Source organism: Opisthocomus hoazin, chromosome 6 (genome assembly GCF_030867145.1).
Source record: "Opisthocomus hoazin isolate bOpiHoa1 chromosome 6, bOpiHoa1.hap1, whole genome shotgun sequence".
NCBI classification, from domain to species: domain Eukaryota; kingdom Metazoa; phylum Chordata; class Aves; order Opisthocomiformes; family Opisthocomidae; genus Opisthocomus; species Opisthocomus hoazin.
The window spans coordinates 17,497,238-17,521,833 of NC_134419.1; the positions used below are offsets into that span (position 1 = coordinate 17,497,238).

At 37.2% G+C, this 24,596-nt stretch overlaps 1 protein-coding gene across 1 annotated transcript; it reads right to left on the reverse strand.

Annotated features, from left to right (window-relative positions):
- Nucleotides 1-854: 854 nt before the first annotated feature.
- Nucleotides 855-23,510, reverse strand: ODF2L (outer dense fiber of sperm tails 2 like). Its single transcript, XM_075424070.1, has 13 exons — nucleotides 23,397-23,510; nucleotides 20,339-20,401; nucleotides 20,034-20,105; nucleotides 18,129-18,245; nucleotides 15,012-15,197; nucleotides 13,559-13,668; nucleotides 12,035-12,170; nucleotides 11,362-11,472; nucleotides 7,625-7,783; nucleotides 5,482-5,567; nucleotides 5,234-5,396; nucleotides 4,130-4,255; nucleotides 855-2,124 (listed from the first exon to the last, which is right to left on the reverse strand). Exons 1-13 carry the CDS (start codon nucleotides 23,499-23,501, stop codon nucleotides 1,996-1,998), a joined length of 1,563 nt encoding a protein of 520 aa, XP_075280185.1. The 5' UTR covers nucleotides 23,502-23,510; the 3' UTR covers nucleotides 855-1,995.
- Between the last annotated feature and the right edge of the window lie 1,086 nt (nucleotides 23,511-24,596).

Below are 24,596 nucleotides of genomic sequence, written 5' to 3' on the forward strand. Positions count from 1 at the left end.
CAAAAAGGAACCACGAAAAAAAAGTGATCTTTGTGACTAGTAACCTTATTTCTACCATGCAAAGAAAAAAAAAAAAAAATCAGCAATGGAGAGCCATAAAAACATCACCACCATTTGCAAAATGCTGTCTTCATTTTAAAGATATTTCTAAGACTTTAAAGAGCAAGAATGTATATTCCAGTGATTGAATATGAATAAAAGGAAAGAAAGTCTAGATTAACAGGATGGAAACTATGGATTGAACTGAAAAAATAAAAATTTCTAATTTTACAAGTTAAATAAAGTCATATATACTTTGATATACCTTAAATTTATTCTGTTTGTAGACATTTAGGGGTAAAGAGGTATCTGAAGCTGCCAGCAACTTTAATCATTCCAGATCTATTTCGTGTAAATGACACAGGAAGGAAAAAAAAAACCCAACAAACCAACAAAAAAATCAATCTCATTTCCCATATAGCAAAATATAGGCTGAAATCAACTTACTCTACATCTATGTACCATTTATCAATGAAAAGCACACAATTTGCCATTATGGCCTTTTAAAAACCACTTAAGGACTGGGTTCAACACTTGATTTCTAAAATTTTTCTTTCAGACATGATGACTTTCAAAAGGTTTTGATATTTTATAAGCAGCACAAGCAAAACTAAATAAATACAAATATGGTTGTTAAGTGTGTGCGTGTAATGCAAAAAAACCCCAAATTTAACAGAAATATTTGCTACTAGCATGTCATTATACAATAAATTATAACTTTATTTTTAAAAAGTGCACGCAAACAGATCATTAACACATATCAGTATTTGTTAGGATGGATAAACATTTGCAAAAAAAGAAAAAACCAGCAACATTCTACTCACCATAAATAACTAACAATGAAATACTATGTTTAACAAACAGGTATTGTTCGTGCATGAACTTATGTTTTCAGTCAAAAAATATATATTATTTAAACACACATTCTAAATTACATACATTTAATGTACTATTTTTCAAAAAATGTATCACAGCATATATCTATAAAACCAATTATTTTCTGAGTTGTTTTTTGTATTAGCCCTGTATCAGCCAAATCTTCACATGCGTTTAACCTGCGGCATAAGTCAGCCTTACTCATGTCAGTGAACAGCAGCTCTGGTACTCAAACATCGACAAATACTTATGTATCTTACTGGAGCTGTGCCACCGTGAAAGGGTATACCCACACCTTCAGAGCTTAAACTGTATCTGTATCTAAAATACCTTCCTACTTCTATTTATGAAATACTACTATAGTATACTCCTGATCATACATGGACACAGGGAAAACAGGCTGGATGGGACAGCCCTGCGGTGGCAACTATTTCATGCAGAGCAGAAGCGCGTGCTGTATCGGTGCTAAACTACAGGGAAAAGAAAGGAAAGGAACCTAATGCTCTCTAAACTTTTGCCTGTCTTGATAGATATCATTATCTTGGGCAACTAGATTTCTACAGTAACAGAAGTATAATGACCGATAAATATTACATAATTATTAATAATTAAAACATGCAAATTACCACACAACCAGTCTGTGGGCGTTCTCTTCCCTCATGCAAACTGAAAGATAATCTGTGATCATCTGCCTTTACTGGGGACTAAAAGGACGCACATAAGATTTTACAGCACAAGACCTAACACCTAGTAAACTCAGGCCAATTTACAACTTTGTGTGTGTACCTCACACTTACACACCTGCCACTACTGCCATGAAGTCTGCCTTTTCACTTCTGTTCCATAAGTAACACAATTCAAATCAGTCTTACCAGGTAAATTTTCCCTATGTGGCCAGCCAGTAGGATATACAGTAATGATCAACCTGCTTATCCCTGCCCACAACAGAAGTTTTCCTAGGGAAGAACTAACATAGTACTCAGTCCTGCAAAATACTAGAAGGCCTTAACAGCCTTGCCTCCAACAAGAGTTAGAGTCAAATATTGAAAAGTTTTTTTCTTATTAAATAAATTAAAAAATTCAGCCAAACATTGTTATGTATGAAGCTTTCAAAAACTGCACATAATTCTGGATGCTCTGGTTCTTGTTCACTGACTTCTGTAGGCTGTTCTCCAGCTCTTTCAAGTGTACTTCATGGTGCTTTTCACTCTAAACAAAAAAGACAAGTGCAATGCAAAACAGAAATAAAATAGTAATCAATAAAAATAATAATAAAAGATAACTAGTACCTAATTTTTATAAGCCTTATTTACCCACCAAAATTTTCAGAGGCTCCACAAAACCAAAGGTTCCCAAAAAGGCCTCAAAATACTGAAGCTTTATGTTCTGTCAGGACCAAACTGAACATGTTTGCATCAGCTTATATCCAAAAAAGGCCTGGGAACATTAAAACTAACCTTCTGAATTTTTATCATGAAAGATTCCTAACATCTTAAATCTATTATGGACTGAACTCTCTTTATCATGCTTATTTTTCAAGGAAACATCTGGTATTGATCTCTGATGCAACATGATTTCTGCTGCCTATAGTTCCTTATATAAAAAAAATGATTGATTAGCAGTATTACCTGCTCATTAGTTCCATACCTGATGCACACAATAGATCATTTGTTATATAAATACTACAGATAGTCAGGTATTTCCTTTTATGTCTATTACAGATTTCATATGCTACTTGGTTAAATAAATTATTTTTTAAAAAAATTGAATTATAGTCGTCAGATTTAAATCCAGTCTTATAAAAAAAAATCAGGTTATAATGACTAACTGAATAGAGTTACCCTCACAACCCTGTTTTGTTTCCAGTTTCGCTACAACAGGAATAAGACCATTTTATCATTTTCCATAATGCATTCTCAGTTATATGTAAATAATGTTTGGAATAAAAAGCAATTAATTACATCAGAACACTTCCTCTCTCAGACATTTATTTTTCACATTTCTATTTTAACTGTAAGCTTCAAATGGAAACCATGTGAAAATACACCTGTGAGTCTTTCTGGGACAAAAGACAAGAAAATTTTCTTTATTTTCTATTTTACTTTAACATAGTAAGAAATTCCCATTAAAAAAAAATATTTGAAGTAGAATAAAACACTAGCCAATGTCTGATGTTGTTTTAAGAACACCTGTGTCTTAGGGTAAATGCAGAGATTAAGTTACACTTGATACAAATAAAAAGTAATTGAAGAATACTGAATTCAGAACTACATCTCTGATGTCTTATTTTAATCTTGAATAGAGTTTGCATTTAGATGGGCTTGATTCTAATTTTGAAGGCTTCAAGTCAGAATACAGAATACTGTTTTTGAAAGTCTAGAAGACTGATAGTAAACCTTTCTAGTGTCTTCTATATTGATTTTAAACAGCTTTGTAGCTTACTATCGCTGATCACAGGACAAATCTCTAACTGTATCAAAACACTGATTAAAGCAAACGATTTGGTGTCACTAGTCTAGGGAATTCAGCTATGTCTGACATTTTATTAATAGAAATTATGCTGAAATTTTCTGGATTAAATAAAATAATAAATCAGACTTGTTTTGTCCATTTGTTTTCAGAGAATATTACTCATCCAAAAGACCTTCTCAGACTGTGGCTTTGCTGAATAGGTAAGTATCAACATATCAAAACCCGAGCATTTAAAGGCCTGACACTTTGAAAAATCAGAGTATCTCTTTTGTTACCAACTACATTTATGTGCAACATTGGTACATAAGATGAAAGTTTTTCACAAATTCCAGTAAGATCAGATTCTTGTAACCAACTCGGGGGGGTGGGGGGAGATACCACTGCGTCATTATGGAAATGTTGTGCACACATTCAAAATCTAGGTATGCTTAGTGAACATGATTAATCCGGGAGGGAAATTACAACTTCATACGTATTTTTTGATTTTTGCCTTGCTGCAAAAACTGGACTGAATAAGAGATGTAAACTCAGTATTATTCTGGTGATATAGCTACACTGGGCATCTGTTAAGTCTATTAGAAATGTCAATATACAAAGTATATTGCCAAGCTGAATTAATCTGCTGTTCCTGAAAGTGTGTATCAATTGTATTAGTAGTGTGTATTTCAGTAAAAGGAACTCCTACTGTAAACAGTGATGTGTTAAGTGATTTCTGAAGTCATAAATTGTTTTATTCACTCACATGGTGAAATATGCAGAGGAGTTGTTTTTTCTCTTCTTGCCCCTCTCTCACTTCAGTTTCAAGAGCTAGCATTTTTGTCTGCAGCACTTGTTCTTTGTACGACATTTTTTCCAGTTCTTCAGCCACCTATAACAGTAATGAGAGAGAAATGATGTATGTTCACTTTCACTTAAAGCCCAAAACAAATTATTGTCTTATATCTTAGCACTAATAGCTCTATTTCCTATTTGTCATCTAACACTTTAGTTATGTATTTTTAGCAGGAAATGTGTAAAAGCTCTTGCTTTGAATATTAATAATAAATGGAAAGCCTACACCTTCTTTGGGAACTGTTTAATATAGCTGTACTCTCTGGACTTCTTGGGAGGATTTTTTTCATGTCAATGCATTCTTTATTTTATGTTGGGAAACCTGAATGAGCCATGAATATATATATATAGGATAGTATATATAATTGCATATGACAGTTAAAGGAAGTCTACAGGAATGACTTGTTTACACTGAGCAAACAATTTTTTTAAATGAACATCTGGTATAAATTAATAGAACATCAATCACATCTAGCCTGAATCAGCTTTAACTCACTATAGGAAAGGTATTGATATATTGTGCAATGCAGAATGGAGAATAATCATGCTTTCTTCCATTTGCCCCGAGACATTTCCATGGACATTACAGCTGCCAAACCTTTCACAGCTCAGAGTTTCTATGGCCATTTTTGGTACCATCATTATCACAAATCATTAATAATATGAGACTATAATTAATTTAATTGGACACTGCGATACAGCAGCCTAGAGAGTTTAATCGTGAGACCCATAGGAGAACAACTATGTTTTGGAAATTTGAACAGAATCAACCTGATTTGAAATGTTGGTCCACTGAACTTTGTCATTAATTTCAATAGGATGAGAATTCCACAAAGAAGTTGAATTGTGCAATCCATATTCAAACATGCAGAAATTCCCAGTAACTTTTTAGTATTGATCCCTACATGCAAAATTATCTTATCTCATCTTTTCTTCTCATGCACATTTGTTTTTAACGCTATTTTAAAATAGAAAATAGCAAACAAGATTAAGAGATGTATTAAATCATCAATACCATTTTTCTCCCTTCTTCCAAAGCAGATTCCAGTTGTCTGGTTAATCCATTATATTCTGCAATTTTCTCTTCAAGCTGCAACTTACTGCACTGAAGACTCTCATCTTCTTTTTCGAGCTGACAAGCAAGTTCTTCATTTTGAAATTCCATCCTTTCTAATTGCCTTTAGCAAAACAGATTAATGTATTATAATTCACTATAGCAGAAAAGTGTAGGAATTAATTGCAGTCAGATTTTTAAAAAGTTACCTTTTCAGATCTTCATATTTCTTCTGAATGTGATGGTTTTCTTCTTCTAAGGAAAGACTGCCCATGGAAGTTACACCGTCTTCCTCCTGTGAAAATGACAATCCATTTCTAATTGAAGGCACCTACGTACGGGATACTGCAGAGGAAAGTAAGCTTACCTATTAAAATTCAATCAAACAATTTAACTGTAATTTCAGGTAAACACTGTCTTATATTCAAGTAAGCATTATCTTGTATTTAAAACAAATAAACTACAGCCAAGTGGCAGATTAAAACTTCATGTGAACACTTTTAACACTGAAAACCTGCTATGTAACAAAATGAAGTCCTAACAAAACCCACAGGCTGCTCAAGCAGCCTTGTGTATTAGAGTTGGCCGGGTCTAGCTCCTTGTGAACTTTGACTCTGCCACTTTAGATTCCAGCAAAAATCAGCTCCCTTATGCTACAGTCACAGGAAGCATGAAACACTGCGTATGTATACAGAGTTATCATAGCAGAACCGTGTAGCACCAGCAAAGAATTTCAGAAAGTAGACAGTATCAAAAAGACAATCAAGTTCACAAAAAGAGATGTATCAGTAGCAGAAGCTGAAGAAAGCAAGCAGCCAAACTGTCTTCCCCTGCCCAGCATCCAGACTGACAAACTTTCACATTTTCTTTTAAATCTCATAACAGTAGCGATGAGATTATTGCACTTGCTACCAGCCATCAACAGCAGATCAGCCACGAACAGCCACACCACCAGCCGGCTGGCACCATTATTTAAGGGGCAACCTCCATCATTCACTGGACTGCCTCAAGCAGTTTCATCCAGTAATTTGACCTAATTTGGCTGATTTTGTTTATGTGAATTACAAGATGTTCAGCTAGCAGACTGGTAGTAGCAGAAACCCCCAGCAGAGAGGTAGTAAACCGATGTCCTAGTCCAGCTGAACCCAGAAAAGGGTTTCTGCACACAGTCCAATTACTTCGAAAGGAATTTTCCTAAGTTCTGGTCATAGGATCAAGGGTTAGAATCTCTAAAGGATATCACTGAGATTTAATGCTGAAATTTAACTGCTGTTCCACCAGATTAGTGATTATGTTCCCAATTACTTCATTAAAGAGTTTTTTAAAATTATCCACGAAAATATGTAGTTAAATTTAAATTGAATACATCATTTTATATATGCACCTCAAAATTCATTGTTGCTTAGTTACCTTGCTAAGAAAAGATGGATTTATGAGCTCATGAGCATTCCTGGAAGGAGTATTTAAAATTAGATAAACAAGAAAAAAATTTGATGCTATGAAACTCATCTTGACAAGAAATTTAAAACAAAATCCAGAACTTTTTTTTTTTTTTTTTAATAAGCTTATAAATTCTGCAAGGACACAGAGATTCACCGTGTTCCAGCTGACACAGGAAGAAGATTAAGCCCCTTTCCCGTCCTACTGATTCAAACACGTTTGTCATTCGTGCTAACAGAGTATTCTCTTCTAACTCAAAAACACATTAAAAAAAAAAAAAAGAGAGAGAAAAGAGAACAACAAAACCCCCAAAACTTCACCCTGCAACTGAAATTGATGTCACAGAAAAAAAAAGGTGAGGAATATTCATATTCAGACATAACAGAAAATACAAGCAGTAGTGCTAAAATACTGCCAAAAATAGAAATGATCAACCAACACAATATAATCATTCAAATGTTAGTTACACATCCTCAGCAATATAATTTATGACTATTTATTTAAGCAAATATTGTCTGGTTTACAAATTAGTCATTAAAAATAAAACTAATGTGGAATTAAATTATTCCACTAGGTACAAACAATAACTAGACTTGCGCCTTTATTTCCAGGGAAGAATTCTGTAACACATCTCAGGACAGAAGTATTCAAAAAGATTAGGAATATACTCACTTAAAAGATACAGAATTTGAAAGTAACCAGTGTTATCACACACTGAATTCACGTAAATACAGTTGGCAATAGTTTTACTTGCATGATGCTATTTCTACAGAAGAAGTTTTTGATTTATGAAGCAAGTAACAAAGGAAACCGCACAACCGTCACACATGCTAATAGGAAAAAAAATGTTCCAGAGCCTTTCTTCCACATAATTTTCTCATTTATCTTTAAAAATAAGCATGTTCTAAGCACCTGAACCTGCAGGTCCCTAAGGGTTTTGCACTTCTCTGCACGGGTCCTTTCCCAGGATATAAGCTTTTCCTGATATCCTTGCTGCTTTCTCTCAGCTGCTTTCAGCATGTCACAGACATGTTCTAACTCCTTTAACTCAGCCTCCATTTTGTCCTTCACCTGCATAGTAGCATCACAGGAAAAAAATGTAAATACAAAACCGTAAATTAATTATTCTAATACTTAATGGCTTTCCATGTAAGTAATAAATCTGAAATGCTACACAAGTTGCACAATGTCACCTATTTTATAAAACACTGATAAAGTTACAAGTTCACCACTGGAGAAGTGTCCATCTCTGAGTACATTTCATTAAAGACTCAGTAACACTCATAATGAACATTTACAAAATTATGCAAGTGTTAGCAGTTCATCATGCAATATCCAAATTTTTATTTTATTTTTATCGCAATATATTTTGGGAGACAGCACACAGACACACTAGGCAGCATACAGGAAAAATTCTGACCATACAACTACTGCAGTATTTGAAAAGAGAGCAACACCAAAGAACACCTGAATGCCACAATGCTGTGCAAATATTATTTATGGGATCAAAAATATTTTTCTCCATTCTACAACTTCATCATGGAAAAATAAAGTTAGCATAAAAAAAAAATGAACATCTAAGATGCTTTTCTGTGAGGACTAATTCTGTTCTCTAAAACAGCACATTGCAGGCAATGCAAAACCTAGAATCATGGAATAGTCTGGGTCGGAAAGGACCTTTAATGGTCACCTAGTCCAACCCTCCCTGTAATAAGCAAGGACATCTACCACTAGATCAGGTTGCTCAGAGCCCCGTCCAACCTGGCCTTCAATGTTTCCAGGAATGGGGCATTGACCATTTCCCTGGCAAACCTGTGCCAGTGCCTCAACAGCCTCATAGTGAAAAATTTCTTCCTTATAGCCAGTCCAAACCTACCCTCTTTCAGTTTAAAGCCATTACCTCTTGTCCTGTCCCTACATGCCCTTGTCAAAAGTCCCTCTCCAGCTTTCTTGTAGGCCCCCTTTAAGTACTAGAAGGCTGCACTAAGGTCTCTCCAGAGCCCTCTCTTCTCCAGGCTGAACAGCCCCAAATCTCTCAGCCTTCCCTCACGGAAGAGGTGTTCCATCTGCTGGATCATTTTTGGGGCCCTCCTCTGGCCCCACTCCAACAGCTCCATGTCATTCTTGTGCTGAGGGCTTCAGAGCTGGATGCAGGACTCCAGGTGGGGTCTCATTAGAGCCGAGAAGAGGGACAGAATCCCCTCCCTCGACCTGCTGGCCAAGCTGCTTTTGATGCAGCCCAGGATATGGTTGGCTTTCTGGACTGTGAGCGCACATTGTCGCCTCATGTCCAGCTTTTCATCCACCAGTACCCCCAAGTCCTTCTGGGCAGGGCTGCTCTCAATCCCTTCATTCTCCAGCCTGTATTGATATTGGAGGTTGCCCCAACCCGGGTGCAGGACCTTCCACTTGGCCTTGTTGAACCTCATGAAGCTCACATGGGCCCACTTCTTGAGCTTGTCCAGGTCTCTCTGGATGGCATCCTGTCCCTCAGGCATGTCGACCACACCACTCAGTTTGGTGTTGTCTGCAAACTTGCTGAGGGTGCACTCGATCCCACTGTCTAGGTCATAGATGAAGATATTAAACAATACTGGTCCTAGCACAGACCCCTGAGGGACACCACTTGTCACCAATCTCTGTGTGGACATTGACTACTACCCTCTGGATGCAACCTTCCAACCAATTCCACATCCACCAAACAGTCCACCCATCAAATCCATCTCTCTCCAATTCAGAGAGAAGGATGTTGTGGGGGACCGTGTCAAAGGCCTTACAGAAGTCCACATAGACATCATCTGTAGCTCAAAACCTGTCTCTGCCTCAACTTTATTGCTTAAAAGAATATGTATTTTGATTAGCCGTGGAACTGATGAAACTGATTTTCCTACCAATTTTGTATTGTTTCCTGATGCTTAAGAATGTGGTAACTATGTTCTAGCATTCAGCTCCATCTGCTGAAAGACTGAAAACTCATGTCTGTATGGATTCTCTGTTTTAACTGCTAGTTAAGACAAACAAAGCAGTCTTACAGTAGGTTTGCTTCCTCATGCAACTTTTGCAGCTGTTCCGTGGAAGGATACAGTTTTAAAATCATCAACGCAAAATCACATTTTTAAAAGTGACAAAAGAATTCTCAAATTCTAAAATAGCAGCCCAACTCCTTAGGTCATTATTCTAGGAACCATTTCTCACCTGTCTGCAATTGTGTAGTATCCAAAAAAACCACCTGGTCTCAAGTAAGATTTAATAAAACATTCGGTGAATTTAAAAACAATTTTATACATTGAAACAGAAGAAAGAAAAAGAGCCAGTACCTTGTGACTTCTAGTAAGCAGACCACAACAATGTAGGGAAGATCAATGTCCTACAGAATTATTCTGAAGCATGCTTTATTACTGCAAAGCTTACCTGATCTACTTCTAGGCATTTGTTTTCTGCTATCCTTTTGTTTTCATTTAAGACAGTTTCATATCTGCATTTCAATTTCTCTACTGCTGTTTGTAATTTTTGTACCTAGGACAACATATATTCTTCACATACATTTGCAAGGTGTTTCTTTTAAATATAGAAAAGATATAGTCATTAGTATGAAGCATAAAGGAAAACCTTTGATTTCTAAATAGAATCTCACTATTTGTCATTATATGAAGTTATTTCTTTTCATTATCCTACTCACCACAGCAAATATGAAAGGGTAACCCGGTGAAGAGCACTCTGATAACACCACTTTGTTTTCAACAATGGAGAATGAGCTACAGTTGTGCTACAGAAGCAGCCAGCATGACTCGCCCTTCTCTCCCCAGATAACAAGTATCACCGACAGTTGCCATCTGCAGTCACCACAGCTACCAGCTAGGGAGTTTCATCCCACTCATTAACTAAGGCTGGCTGTTCCCTGGAACTACGTCTCCCATCTTAAAGCTAGCAACAGGCTTAATTGTAGTGATGCATTCCACAGACAAGGCACACAGGTCGTACTTAAGATTTTGTAACGTCTCTTTTCTCTTGTCAGTGATTTTAAAAAGAGGTAAGTGAAGACTACCAGTGAAATACTATAGCAGAAATACATACAGCTTTGAAAACTTTGAAAATTTCTTCTCTGTGAATAAAGACACACAAAAAAAAGCCCATTTTAAGTCTGATTTACGTATTTTGCTGGTACTTTCAATGTGGAGCTACCTATGTAAATAAAAAGACTCTTACAACAGTACTTGAATGCTGGTTTACTTTTCTTAGGAATGTGGAAATAAAGATATGACTAAGGAGAGGTAAAATATCATTGGATACATCCACTAAAGACATCAGACTCAAATTTTACTTTTTAAATATAGTTTACTGGGTTGCCAACTTGCTTTTTAGGAAGCAAATCTTTTCTATGCAAGTATGTAATTAGCTCTGCTGGCTTCAATGAGCTTCAACTGGGCTTCACATAATTGAGTAAGGATTATGCGTACTAGTAATAATGTGGAGACTATTCTTGGATATGGTTTGTAATGGCATTCTCTTCTATCATCCTGAATGTTACAACAGTATTACAATCACCATGAAAACAAATCTGTTTTATTACAAACAAAACCTTTATCATTTTCTCAAAACTGCTTACAGATATAACAACCATACTTGAACATTTCAAATATGCTACTCACCTGATTTTTATACTGTTCAGCAAGGTTTTCCTGCAGCTTTGCCTTTTCTTGCAGATTTAGCAGCTCATTTTCAACAGAAACAGTACTACTTTCCAATGTAGCAAGGGAAGCCTTGATTAAAACACAGAAAATACAAAAATTGTAGGAGTTTTATTAAAAGAACACAATCTACAATATAATATTACTAGCAAGTGACCTGCAGGCATTGAAAGAGGCAATTATTAATCCTGTCAAACAAAAATGATAGCCCACAGTCCATTTGACAGCTCATGAGTACATTTACTTTGGAGGATAAATACAATACAAAACCTGTAAACCCTTTAAAAATTGAAATTAGTAATTGAACTAAACTTAGTTCTTCAATTTGAAAGCAAGTTTTACAAACATAAAAGAACAATTTCTAGTTAAGCAATTTTGTAGCTACTGACAGTAAAACAAATGGCATCCTGGTTAAGCAGATAGATGATTAGACTCCCTTGTCTCTAGCTTTGCCATAGATTTCCACTGACAAATTTTCAATGTCTCATTTTCGCTTACTGTAAAAAATGGATGGCAAAACTTATTCTACAGGTTTGCAATCTCCAGACAGAAGGCCCGAAGGGAATTAATGTGGTTACTTCATAAACGTATCAGAAATGCAGAGCTATTCAACAGTGATTTATAATGATCTCACCTTTAATTTTTCATTTTCAAGGCAAATCTTTTCATTTTCAGAGTTAACAGAATTTAGCTTTCCAAGAATTTCCTCGTCTGAGTTTCTTCCCAATTCCTCCTTTCTTTTCAGGTCTTCCAAAAGGTTTGTGATCTGCCTTGTTAGACAGGCAAGAACTTCTGTATAATATACAATGCTTCCAAAACTCTCACTATGCAAATTAAATTCTACCTTGGCACTTACTCCTACATTGTTCTTATTAAAAAAAAAAGAATGCATTTAAGCATCCCAAGAGAGCAGTATCTATTGAAATAAGAAACTATACAAAAGAGTGGTCCACCAAGGAAGTGGTCCTAGCTCAACTATAAATAATTTCATTACCTAGAACACCCAAGCATACTTCCAGGACAACTATGCATACACATACTGTACAAAATGGAGTGAAAATATTTAATTTATGGGGTCTATCAGATAATGTCCTACTAAGAACATTCTATAGCTAGTTTAGAACAAGTCTTGTTAGAATGGTCCATCTCAAGCAAAGACTTGTATTTTCAGCTAAAATAAAACTAGCAAGAACAAGCTGGAAGCAGAATGAGTACTTGAGGTAAGGATCATACATGTTTCCCTTTTCTTATTCTTTCCTAGATGCCTCCTCGTACACACTGGAGCAACAGCGGGCTAGACAGATTTCTGGATGGATGTTGTGTACCTGCACTCCTGTTAAATTTTAAAATATCTGAAAGTATTTTCAGAAAAATCAGATTTTCTGAAACAAAAACAAAAGAGTCAAGCCAATTTAATTTGTCCTGGTACATATGTAAGCATGAATTAAGTTCTTTGCAAAATAAACATTCTGCCTTAGACCTAGCATAAAGGCACCTGCCAGTTTCATTTGCTTGTTTGAATTATAGTCCACGTTTCTACTGACAGAAAAGGCAAAAGGATATTTGTCACTGTCTGCAAAAGAAAATGGCATATCCTTCGTGTATATTAAGAATTGACTGTGTAGTTTCAATAAGGTTGAACAATTTTGTGTTGTTTTTGTCTATGAGAATAAACTGTTCAAATGCGCATCTGAGAGGAACCTTTGTCTGTCCTCTAGTGGGGTGAGATATTAGTGGAACTGAAATAATTTTTGCCATCATAAGTCTGAAGTAGAAACCAGAAGCCTAAGAACTTTCTTCTGTACTGCAGTAGACACGAGGGTTAATGCTCAAGCTGTTGAATCAGTTACTAAATAAGTGGTTCTGAGGAAGCAGCATAGTAGCTACCAGCAAGTTCAGGGTAAATGGAAGTATGAAGGGAAAAGAATACGATCCTTACTTGTATGGGGGAATGAAGTTTTAGAAAAAAGTTGTGAAATGCAGCAGAGGGAAGGCTAAAAATCTTAAATTTGTTCTACTTTCCAGCTTCTAAATTCTGCTCAGAATTTTAAAATAAAAATACTTAAACTTGTTTACATTCTCAACACTGAGTACTACACTGAACATCAACACTGTGACTACAGAAGCAAAAATAAAAAAAATCAACAATTTAACTTACTTCTTAATATCTTCTGTTTGAATTTCTAATGTTATCTTTCCTTCAACCATTCTATCATGCTGTTTTTTCCAGGCATCAGAAGCTGACAGTATCTCAGACAGTCTGACTTCCTAGAGAATATAGGAATTACAAATTATGTAACAAAAGAATGCCACTGAAGAATGCCATCTAGTTCTATAATTTTTTCTAAACACAAAAGCTATTTAATATAAGATGGCTTTATTGGATATCCCCAGTACAAAGCAATGTAAATTTTGTCTTGCCTCACAAGAGAATAAACAAAAGTATCCATATTTTAAAAAACTAAAGTCTAAGTACAGACTTCCTTTCAAGGCAGAGACACAGTTAAACACTGGCACTGTATATCAACTGTCGAACATAACAATATTTCAAAATTTAGGATGAAATAATTTTCTTACAACAAAAATATCTGTCTCCAACACATCTCTACTACATATAAATTACATAAATTAATACAGAAATAAAAATCTGCCAAAAGATTTTAAGAATAAAAAAATAATAGGTAGGTAAGAAACGCAAAGTTAGGTAAAGTCCCTCACAGAACTATGGATAATTCACCAATACATGCTATCTTGAAAATACACCAGGTCTTCAACGGGGAAAGAAAACAACAGTTTGACTACAAAATATCAAAAGTTCAGGAGCTAGTTGCAATCCCTCTGTACTGCTAAGTGTACTTAAAGATCCAATACTGTCTTCTCACAAAGATCAAAGGAACCAAAAAACATTATTAACCCTCTCCTGGTATACTAATTGGAAAAATATATACTGATTAATACTGATATATCCAAAATGATAGCAACACATCTAAGATTATGAAAACATACTCTTATTAGGAAATCTAAATAAGGCAATTAAGATTTCTGCACAGTTCTGATCCACCTGGCCTTTCTGAACAATTACAGACTGTAGGGATATGCAGGGCAAGAATCTAAGAACAATTTGGATTAAGGAAGTTTTGTACCTGGATTTCAAAAAGGTTCACAGCAAGCAGCTTAGAAACAGAAAGCTAAGTATCCACCTGAGATGTCATACACTGATAAATAAGAAAACACAGACTTCAAACCCCAGCCATGGATGCTCAGTTAGTATAGTGTGCTTCTGAGTTAGTCAGTGTATATCTACACAAAGGTCTAACAGGAAGACCAGGACAGGTGCAACTGAAAGCTGATCAGACTCCTCTTACTGCAGTTGAAGTGTACAACCTCATGGCTTAAGACACTCACTAAATTTTAACAAAACAAAGGCAGTGAATGTAGTAACAGTTTGCATGTCACTTATAGCAACCTTTTTCCTTAAACAAGGAGTAAAAACTAAGAGATACAAACATAGCATGACCAACCAACTTTTCCTATTTTCCACAGGTGAAAGTCTCCCAGTAGTTCAGTTTAAAACAACATAGCAAGACATTGCTCACAGTGTAGTTACTCACACTTTCTCTTATTCTGGAGGTTAAATTTTCCACAGCTGCTTCAAAGTGTTCAGCTCTTTGTTTCTGGGACCTGATTGCTTTTTTCAGAGCAGTCTTCTCTCTCTCACTTGTTTCCCTTAGGGCTAACATCTGGTGCTTGGATTCACCAACTTGAAGTTTCCACTCAGTTATTTTCTTTTCTAGAGTCTGCAGCATAATCAGACATCAACTCTTTTCAAATTCTATACCTTACAGATCATTTTGTGACATAACATAATCAGGAACATCAATTGTATTTATAATATCTTTGTATCTCAAAATTTGTGGTTGATACAAGGAGCTAGCCAAGGTACATACAGCAGTAGGCAAAAGCAAATAAATGCTGGGAAACTCATTATTAAGATGATCAAGAGAAGAGGTCAAGGAGGTGCAGAAGCAGGCAGGAGCAGAAGAAAAGACAGCAATCTAACCATCGCTGTATGCTCTTGGAAATGAATGCAGAATTTCAATGCAGAAGGCACGGCATGGATGTTACACCCATTTATGAGGAGGAAAATAAAAGCGGTTTCATCATCGCTAGTGACAGATTTCTACAAAGAATATCACCTAAATGACGCTACTATTGATATTCACTGATATAGTAGTAGCCTATGTTCTGAATCTGTAGTGAGCACACATGTAACTAAGGCTGGAGGTCAGTATAACTGCGTATGAAAATTCAATACAAAAGTTAAGGTCTTGGATTTGATTTTTTTTAAGTCAAGATGCTAGGAAAGGCCACAGTCTTTTCCTGAATATATGTGTTACAATATGGTCTGTAATTAGATGACAATATTTTCTTCCAAGATCTCTGACTTTTTCCCATGCATATAATGGCCCCACTCTTTTAATGAAACAGAATTGTTTAGTAAAGAAACTATTTTTTTACAGAAAGTTACATTTTGGGTTCAATGGACAGTAGAGCAGAAGATGGAAAAAGAAAAGATTAAGCACTTTCTTGCCCACAGCAGACAATTGCTTAAAGATAATTAAAATAGGCTATGATAGAGCTTAAACCACAGGTGTAAATCACACATTGTAAGGATAACAAATAACCATCATTTCCCAAATACTCGATTTTGCAGCACTCGGGAAATAAAATACATTTGCATTAAACGTATTTTTATTTAAATACCTGTAAAAATACATTGGCATTAAATGTATTTTAATGCATTTAATTGTATTATCAAATGTGTACAATGTGATTGAGATGAGAGCCGAGTTCTACCACTGTTATTATATTATCTTTTCTATTGCTATTAATATTTTTGACTACCTAAATTTTTACAGCACTCTGATGAAGGGAGTGTACTGATCCTATCCAACCCTGGAAGCTGGCCTCTCTAACTTCATGAGTTCTGTACTTTTCGTCTGCATATCATCTGTTGTTTAAATATGAATGGAAAAAGACCATTAAGACACTACATGATGAAATATCGTAAAAGCAATACCAGACTCTGCTTCAAGGAGAATCTCAGACACAATTATTTTAAAAGTGCTACAGTTTATCAAAACCACGACAAAGCTACCAGCAGACAACTACTTTCATAAAGACAAGTGCAAGTTCCATTCATATCACTTATTATTCTTCCGTCAAACTACAGCAATGTAAGTAAGCTAGCAGTGTAAAATTTGTCTCAAGTCACTGATAAGTATTCTAATTGTAAGAATGATTAATGCATTTGTTTCCTACTTCTGAGTCTAGGTCTGACATTTAACTTAATTATGTTCTACATGAATAAAGACCAGAATGGCATGCCATTTACCTGCTGATTACGTTAATGTGCCAGCCTTATTCAAGATACTAGTTGCCAGTTGCTATAAAATATGCATATTATGCATATGAAAGGATATCTGTCAGCATAGGTCCTGCTAATGGCCCCAGCATTTTTCAACAATCAGTGCAAAAGGTATGTGGTTTTCCAAGTAAAAGACGGTCTCGGGTACTTCAAAAAATTAAATTATAAAAACTCCAAGATACGCAGGAAGCAGTTTTCATATAGAGATGCTTATCAGGCATTTAATAAACAAAGACATGACTTGGGGGAGGCAACAGAAGAAAGCATTCAATAAATAGAGCAAATATAAAATCTGAGTCTATGTACAGACTTTAACTGTTGGTACAAGTAAACAACTGTAATCCCCTGTTATAACCGCAGGAGGTCACAATCACACTAAGTGTTTTGGGCATTATTCAGTGGCTGAGGTAAATTTAAATTGAGAATAAATTTCATAAGGGTAATGCTAAGCTTTCACAAGCTTTTGTACAGATATTAACAAAATCATTACAAGGATTTAAGCTAGCAACTGACTTCAGCACTTTTTGAAGAGCAAACAAACTTTTAAATAAAAATTGAATGAAAATACAGTTGCGTATCAAGTTACTTTAATGAAAATGTTGTTGGAATTCTATAATTGTACTAGGCAGAACAAGAAGAAATTTTTATTCAGAAGAAAACATGAGGTATTTATGCAGACATAGAAATATGTGGGGTTTTTTGAAATTGAGTTGCTATACATTCCTTAACAACTTCAAATGATGCAATTAATAGTGGATGTATGCTACTAAAAAAAGTTTGGAAATAAGAAACACATTCTTCTTTAGCCAATGCTTTCTCATTCAGGCCTATGTTCTTGACAAGTTTCAACTACTGAAATCTGAGGCTACACACAGCTCCAGCCTCTGACAGATGACCTCTTCCCTGACTTGTTCTAAAGCCAGTAACTGCTGCAAACGCCCAAATTTACCTCTTCATTTTTAGAACGGAAAATGGAAATAATTTTACCTACCTTAAACAAAGTGAGGTTAGGCATTAGTCTTAAGCATTTCTCTTTCAGTCAGTATTAAGAGGTTTATTGATTCCTTCACAGTCAATAAAAACAAACGTGGTGATTCATCACCCTTATCTTACAACAGAAACTCATTCTGGGGGACCATAAATGCTAATGATTTTTACTGTTTAGGATTTTTCTTTTACCAAGAGTTTGATTTCAAGTGATACTTTAAGAGTTGACACTCACCCTGAGTTAAATTCTGACCACAGTAAGGCTTTGCTAATTTTTTCAAATAAACTGAAACACAAGTAAAAATATGTTGACCTGTATTTTCACTTTTAATTCGTCATTTTCCACTTCTTTTCTTTGAATTTGACATTGCAGGTGAGCTTGTACTGACTTTATTGATCTTGACAGATGGTCTTCTTTCTGTATATTCACCTAAGAAAGAGAAATAAAAACAAATCTATTGGTCTATGGAGATAGGCTGTATGATGCTTTCTACATATTTCTACTTTGCCATAACTTCTAACTGACATTTGAATGTCTTCAAAAGCTGGAAAAGATAAAACATGCTCTACAAGTATATTCACAAGCAGTAACCTGTTACTAATGTTATTAATGTTAATTCATCACAAACTTGAAAGAATGTATGTATAATTGATGCCTTGTATTTAATCTGACTCTTTTAAGTAGTTTGAACAAGGCCTGGAAGCATGAACTCAGAAATCCAGGCTGAGCCAAGGCTGACTAAAATTGAGACACATTGATCAGCTCTGCCCTGACTAATTAGACCCGAACTGATCTTCATTAAATACCAAAGACCACCACCTGCTATTAGAAGCATTGATACATTTCGTTCAAACTCCAGTTTTGGAGGGATACATAAAGCATACAGGAATAGGCAACTTCTGTCACCAGAACTGAGGTCAGATGATTCTATGAAATTTCTTGCAACTTTATTTCTTTGGCTCTTTCTAAATAAGAAATAATGAAAACAAGCAGCAAGAAGTCACATTATCAGTATAGACTAGAAGACCATTGTAATATACCAGAGCAAGCGTTCATTACAGACACCAGTAAGAAAGGCAGACTCAGTCAGGTATTGATGAAAATGCTATTTATTGGAGATAACATAAGAAGGAACAAGGGGATAGCACAGATGATAATTTATCCTTTCAGATGCTGGGCACCTCAAACTGTTAAACATTAGATAGATGCCTAGTCAGGACACAGCATGCTGCTCAGATCCCATCAATACTGAGATTCACTGGCATTGTGGTCTTCGGAATCTTTATAGGCTTTTCTGTTCAGCATTTTTACTCTCAAGCAAAAGGACGTTTCTATCAAAACATGCTGCTGCACTTCAAGATAAAGACAAGGACATGCCAATTGCCAAGTGTGAAAGTGGGCACCCCCACAGGGCTCCTCTATTACAATCAACTGGCTAAGTTTATCCTGCAGCCAAGTGGTATGTTCTCTCGGTTAAGGAAACAAAAATTCTTAAAGAAGGACCATGGCACTCAAAATACCCCAAGGAGTTACAAAAATCAAAGTACACCATTGTTCCCTTAAAGGTTTAACTGAGCCTAATCTGTCTCTCACTAACACTGAACCACGCTGCATTGCATACACATAAAGTGCACTTCAGGTACAGAAGTACTATAACACAGATTGCTAAACTACCTGTGAAATAATTTTGAAACATTTACAGTACCTTCTTATGCAGGACAGACAATTTTTGTCTTCCTGTGCTGGTTTCTGCACTAAGCCCCTTCGTTTCGTTCAGAGAATGAATGAGGTCTTGTCAGTCTTTCATGATACTAGCTCTGCTGTCAGTCACTACTACCTTTCCCTATTCATTGAGCTCAAAGAGCCATAGAAACTAACTGTGAACTGCAGCTGTTTAGTTTACTCTGTATTACTTCATTACAAGTATTTTTTTCCAGAACTATTACCAATCTGTAAATGAGAAGCCAAATGCCATTAGTCTAGGTGTATGCCCCTCCCTGAACTGCAGGACATCAGTGTTAAAGGTAACTTGTATTCTTAACAGGTTTGGATACAGTCTTGATGGTTTTAAGATATTTCTGTAGCAAATATCTTTCAGGATTTTCCTTTTTTTTCATAGAACTTTGCAATAATTGCTTTTTTCAAAATTTTAAATTTGTAGATAAGAATCTAGTACATTGGGAGAAAGCATTCATTCCAACAGAACTTGTCACTCACCTTTTCAAGCTGAAGCCTGGATGAAAGTTCTTTAACATGTTTCTCCCTTTCAAATATTTTTCTCCTGAGATTCTTCATGGAAAAAAAAATAACAAGGAGATTATTTTAATGTCTGTACACAACAATGCAACAGTAATGCACACTGAAGAAAATTACAGCTGTAGAACTAAGATTCCATTTTGTGATGACAAACCGCAACTACTCACACTTTGCCACTGTCACTTGAACCTGTCTGATGCCACGGCATAGTCATTTTCAGATGTACAGCACAGAACAAAAAGAGACAAAAATTTTAATTTACTTACAGTATTTTGGGTTTCATTTTCACTTAACTTCTGCATCAAAGTGTCAAGGTTTTTACTGTTTAACTGCAAGACAGAAACAGGAAATATTAAAAAATTACTTCCCATTATAATGGATTTAGCATTTTTTCAATGGTTTTGAATTTGGTGCATATGATTTGGTACATTTTCAAATTTGGTATGTAGGAATATGAAAGCTCACATATTCACGAGCTACTTAAGAGTTGGTGGTTTAAACCCTAATGATTCAAGTTATTTCGTGCATAGAACTTCACAGCTGAAGAAAACAAACTAGGGTCATTCCATACACCAATTTCTTTCTGTAGTTAAAAGGACTCTAAATACCATAAATACTTAAGTGTTATTTAAACATGTAGTCAAATAGTAAAACTATTTGTACAACTTGTGATATTTTAATGATTAATGTTAAGCCTTAAAGCCTTTCAGGAACTTCAGTTAGGAGAATTTGAAAACTGACGCAGAAAGCATAGGCTGGGAGATCACAAAAATCAACCTACATTAACTGTCACTACAAATTCAAAAGAATTTATGTGTCTATAGTATTGTCAACTAAGTTTCTCATTTTAAAATGTCCGGTTTTTGGGGTAGGCTAACTTTCCATTTAAAAAAAAATAGACTTGTGGGACTTTCAGATTATAAATCCTAAACATTTTCATTTCGCTGGTGAGAGGATAAAGCTACTGCCTCAAGGTGAAAACTCTGGCATCAAAAGTTTTACTACAACTCCTTGCAAAGCATTCACCTTATCCTGGCCTGCATGTAATTCCTCAGAATGCTCTGTAACCTTGATCCCACGTTTATCTGTAAAGTCAGTACATAGACCCCAATTTTGCATCCAGGTTTCCATCTCTGCATGCACTGCAAACTTACAAACATCGTATTCAGCAGAAGTCCTATCCCTTCCTGACTACACTGAGTCAGATTTGCTATCAGGAAAAAAAAAAAAAAAGAAAAAAAACAAACAGGAGTGATATTTTGTGACCCCACGGTAATTTATCAGCAAAACCAGAAGTGCTTAGAAGAATTCCCAGAATTGAGAAGTGACCAGAAATCTAAAGTACTCAAACCATCTTTCCATTCTCAGGAAATTGTCTTCCCCACAGTTAGCTCTCTATGACCTTTCTCTCTAATGATCAACAAAAAGCCTCATGCTGTAAGACAGCTAGCATTCTCTATGAAAACCTGAAAATCAAGAATATTATCTTTAAAATTAAAACAAAAAGTTCAGAATAAACACCCATCTCAGCTTGCAAGAACAAAAGGTGAACTTCATGGCTTCCGAAAAAAAGCTAAGGAAGTCAGCAGTGACAAATCACATTAAATTTTAATAAAATGTACATTCTTTGCTCCATGAGGTTTCTGTGCGAGTTCCACATGACATTACTGTTAAACAGGAATTCATTGTGATGCACCTCCTGTTTTAACATACATTGCCTGCCAAATTCCTTCCAACTTTGCAATAACTTTCTTAGTGCACAGGACATCACAAAAAAGTCTTCCCGACACATCTGTTAAAGAAGATGTTAAGACTAAACCTTAGTTTAAGGCTCATTTAAGAAATGCACATTTGCATTGGTTCTGTGTTTATGCCTTACGTATTTTCTCATCTGGTGTTCTAGACTGTCAGATTCTCTGCTTAGATCAGTAAAAGATTTTCCATTTTGGATGGCTTCTGCAGTTCTATGATAATCCTTTTCATACAGCTGAATCAGCAAACAGAGTTTTCCTGCTTCTCCAGGTGGCACATACGTTTTTCCCTGAAATAGCATTCATAATTGTGTAGCATTTAGTATAACTCACAGTTAGGACACTGATCTTGCTAATTCAAGGATGTCAGTATACAACAAGTCAGCTCTTCAGGAGAATCATTTAGGATAAATTTTGAAGATCAAAGTCTCTCATTTATGACTTCCAATAAGGGTAAAAGCCTGTGGTATCACAGATGTACCCTCAAACTGACTGCTCGCAGAACACACCTAATCCACACGGCAAAGGTAAATGGTTTATGTCCAGTGAAGATGCAGGCCAAGTCCTGCTCAGACACCAATACTATGTTTCACAGCAAAGTTCTTCCAATTTGGAAACAGCAATGGCTCTTCTCTTTTCCCAGTCTGGAAAAGCTCCTCACCTTGCAGGGCTGCACACGAACATGAAGCTGCCCATGCCACGGCAAGTCCAGAGCCAAGCCTCTACTACCTAAACGCATCCCATTCCCCCCACTTCCTTGTCAAGCGCCAGGAACACGCCATCACCCTCACCCCTTCTCCAAACACCTCTCTCCTGCCTCTGCCCTCGCACCCTGGTGTGACTGATGCCCTTGTCAAGCAGAAAGTTATCTGTTTATTCCGCTCAGTGCTCCACTGATTACTCATTATTTTTCAGAAGCGGATTGTCTTGCCTCCTCCACCCACCAGGACCCACTTCTCCTGCTTTCAGCCTGTGCCAGGTGCATCTCCACCAAAAGGATATTTATATTCATACATCCTTAGCATAATCAAGAAAATGAGTAACAGAATTTTGGAAGTTCCCAACTAAAAAAATCACTTCCTCACAGAATCAGAATGTAGACTGCTCTGCTTCCAACTCTTGCCATAAGGCAAATAACTACACTCCAAATATCGAATGTTGTGGCTTTTTAATATACATATTTGCTTGTCTCAGTTTATTGCAGGCTTACATTTCCCTGCAGACCTGAACTTGTGTAACAGAGTACAGGTTTCTATAGCTTTCTCTTCGTTATATAACTGAAACTAAGTTCTTGAATTTAATTACTTCTAGTGAAAACAGCATGTTGGAAGATTAAACTTTGTGTTTCATTTATCCTAGCCCATCTATGTAAGCAGAAAGGAACAAGTAAGATTTTTTCCACAGTTCCAGTATACCGTTTGTATGTCCAGCACTCTCACTACCCATTTTTTGAACCAGCACCCACTTCCTGTTTGTAGCTAGGAAGTGTGTTTCGAAATACCTGTTTTGAATCGTTTTAACAAAGTAAATAGAATGAGAAAACCCAAGCTGAACAGGAGTAGAATGAACTTGCCTCAGCAGCATGAGGAAGCAGCAGCTTCTCCTGAAGACCAGAGTCCGACAAAGGAGCAGTACAGTTCTGTACAGGCAAAGACGAGGATGACCGCACTGATGACATTTTGTTTTAATGCTGTATAACGAGACCGCATACGTTAACACACACAGGTGTCCTGTGAATCAGTAACCGAAGCATTAGCAGCATCCCAGGTGGTTCCCACCAGAAAAACCAGCGCACCAGGCCAAGCAAACCCCAGCCTCACTCACCACAGGTAACGCAACTGACATCTCGCACGCACATTCATAACTTGCAAGCACTCCGGCAGCACTGAACTCACGCGCTCGGCGCACACAATCCAAACCCCTCAGCAGCACAGAACTGAACCCGCGCCAAGGACGGAGCACGGCCCGCGACGGCAGCTGCCCGCAGAGGGCGAGGAGCCGCAGGGCACCCGCCAGCGGCCCTCACCCCCGGCCCGGCCCTGCCCTGCCCCGGGCCCTCTCCCCTCGCCCAGCGCCCGCCTGCCTGCGGCTGCGGCCCCTGAGCGCTCCCGCGGGCAGCGCCCCCTCCGCACCCCGCCCCGCCGGCCCCTCACCGCCGCCGCCCGGCGGGAGCCGTTGCCCGAGCAACCGGCCGTTGCCGCGGCCTGCTCCTCTGGTGGCGGGCGGGAGGCGGCGGCGCCCTCCCCGCAGCCAGCCTTGTCCCCGGGCCGGCACCCGCGCTGGCGCGCGGCGCAGCGGGTCAGGCGCTCCGCGGACGGGGCCGGCGGAGGCCCGGGGCCGTCGGGGGCAGCTCCGCGGGCCCGGAGGAGCAGCATCGTCCCTTCCCGAGGCGGAGGGTGCGTGCAGGGCGCCCGGGGGGCCCTGCGTGCCCGGGAGGGCACTGCCAGAGCAGGACGGGCAAAGAACTTGGAGAGCTCTGGGCAGCTTTGGATTCCCTGGTTTGTTTTCCTTCTGGGTGTTTCCATTAATGTATTTTTTCTGAGGTTAATAAGTATTCACATAACCCGACTGTATCTGACGCTGCTTTGCCCTCGCATTGTCAAACATTGTAGAAAAGCCACATATTTTTAAATAAACACGTTCTGATGAAAAATAAACCGATTACTCTCACGTCACAGTGCATGAGAAAGCACTCCTAACGCTTGAGATGGCGCCTTATCAAACATCCAAGACATCACGATCGACATAGCAAAAGATCACTTTCCGATGATGA

Coding starts and splice junctions, on each gene's coding strand:
- ODF2L (XM_075424070.1), bottom strand. CDS start 23,501: ATGTCATCAGTGCGGTCATCCTCGTCTTTGCCTGTACAGAACTGTACT. Junction 5,397..5,481: donor AAATATGAAGATCTGAAAAG/GTAACTTTTTAA, acceptor GTTTTGCTAAAG/GCAATTAGAAAGGATGGAAT. Junction 2,125..4,129: donor TCCTCTGCATATTTCACCAT/GTGAGTGAATAA, acceptor TTTTTTGTTTAG/AGTGAAAAGCACCATGAAGT.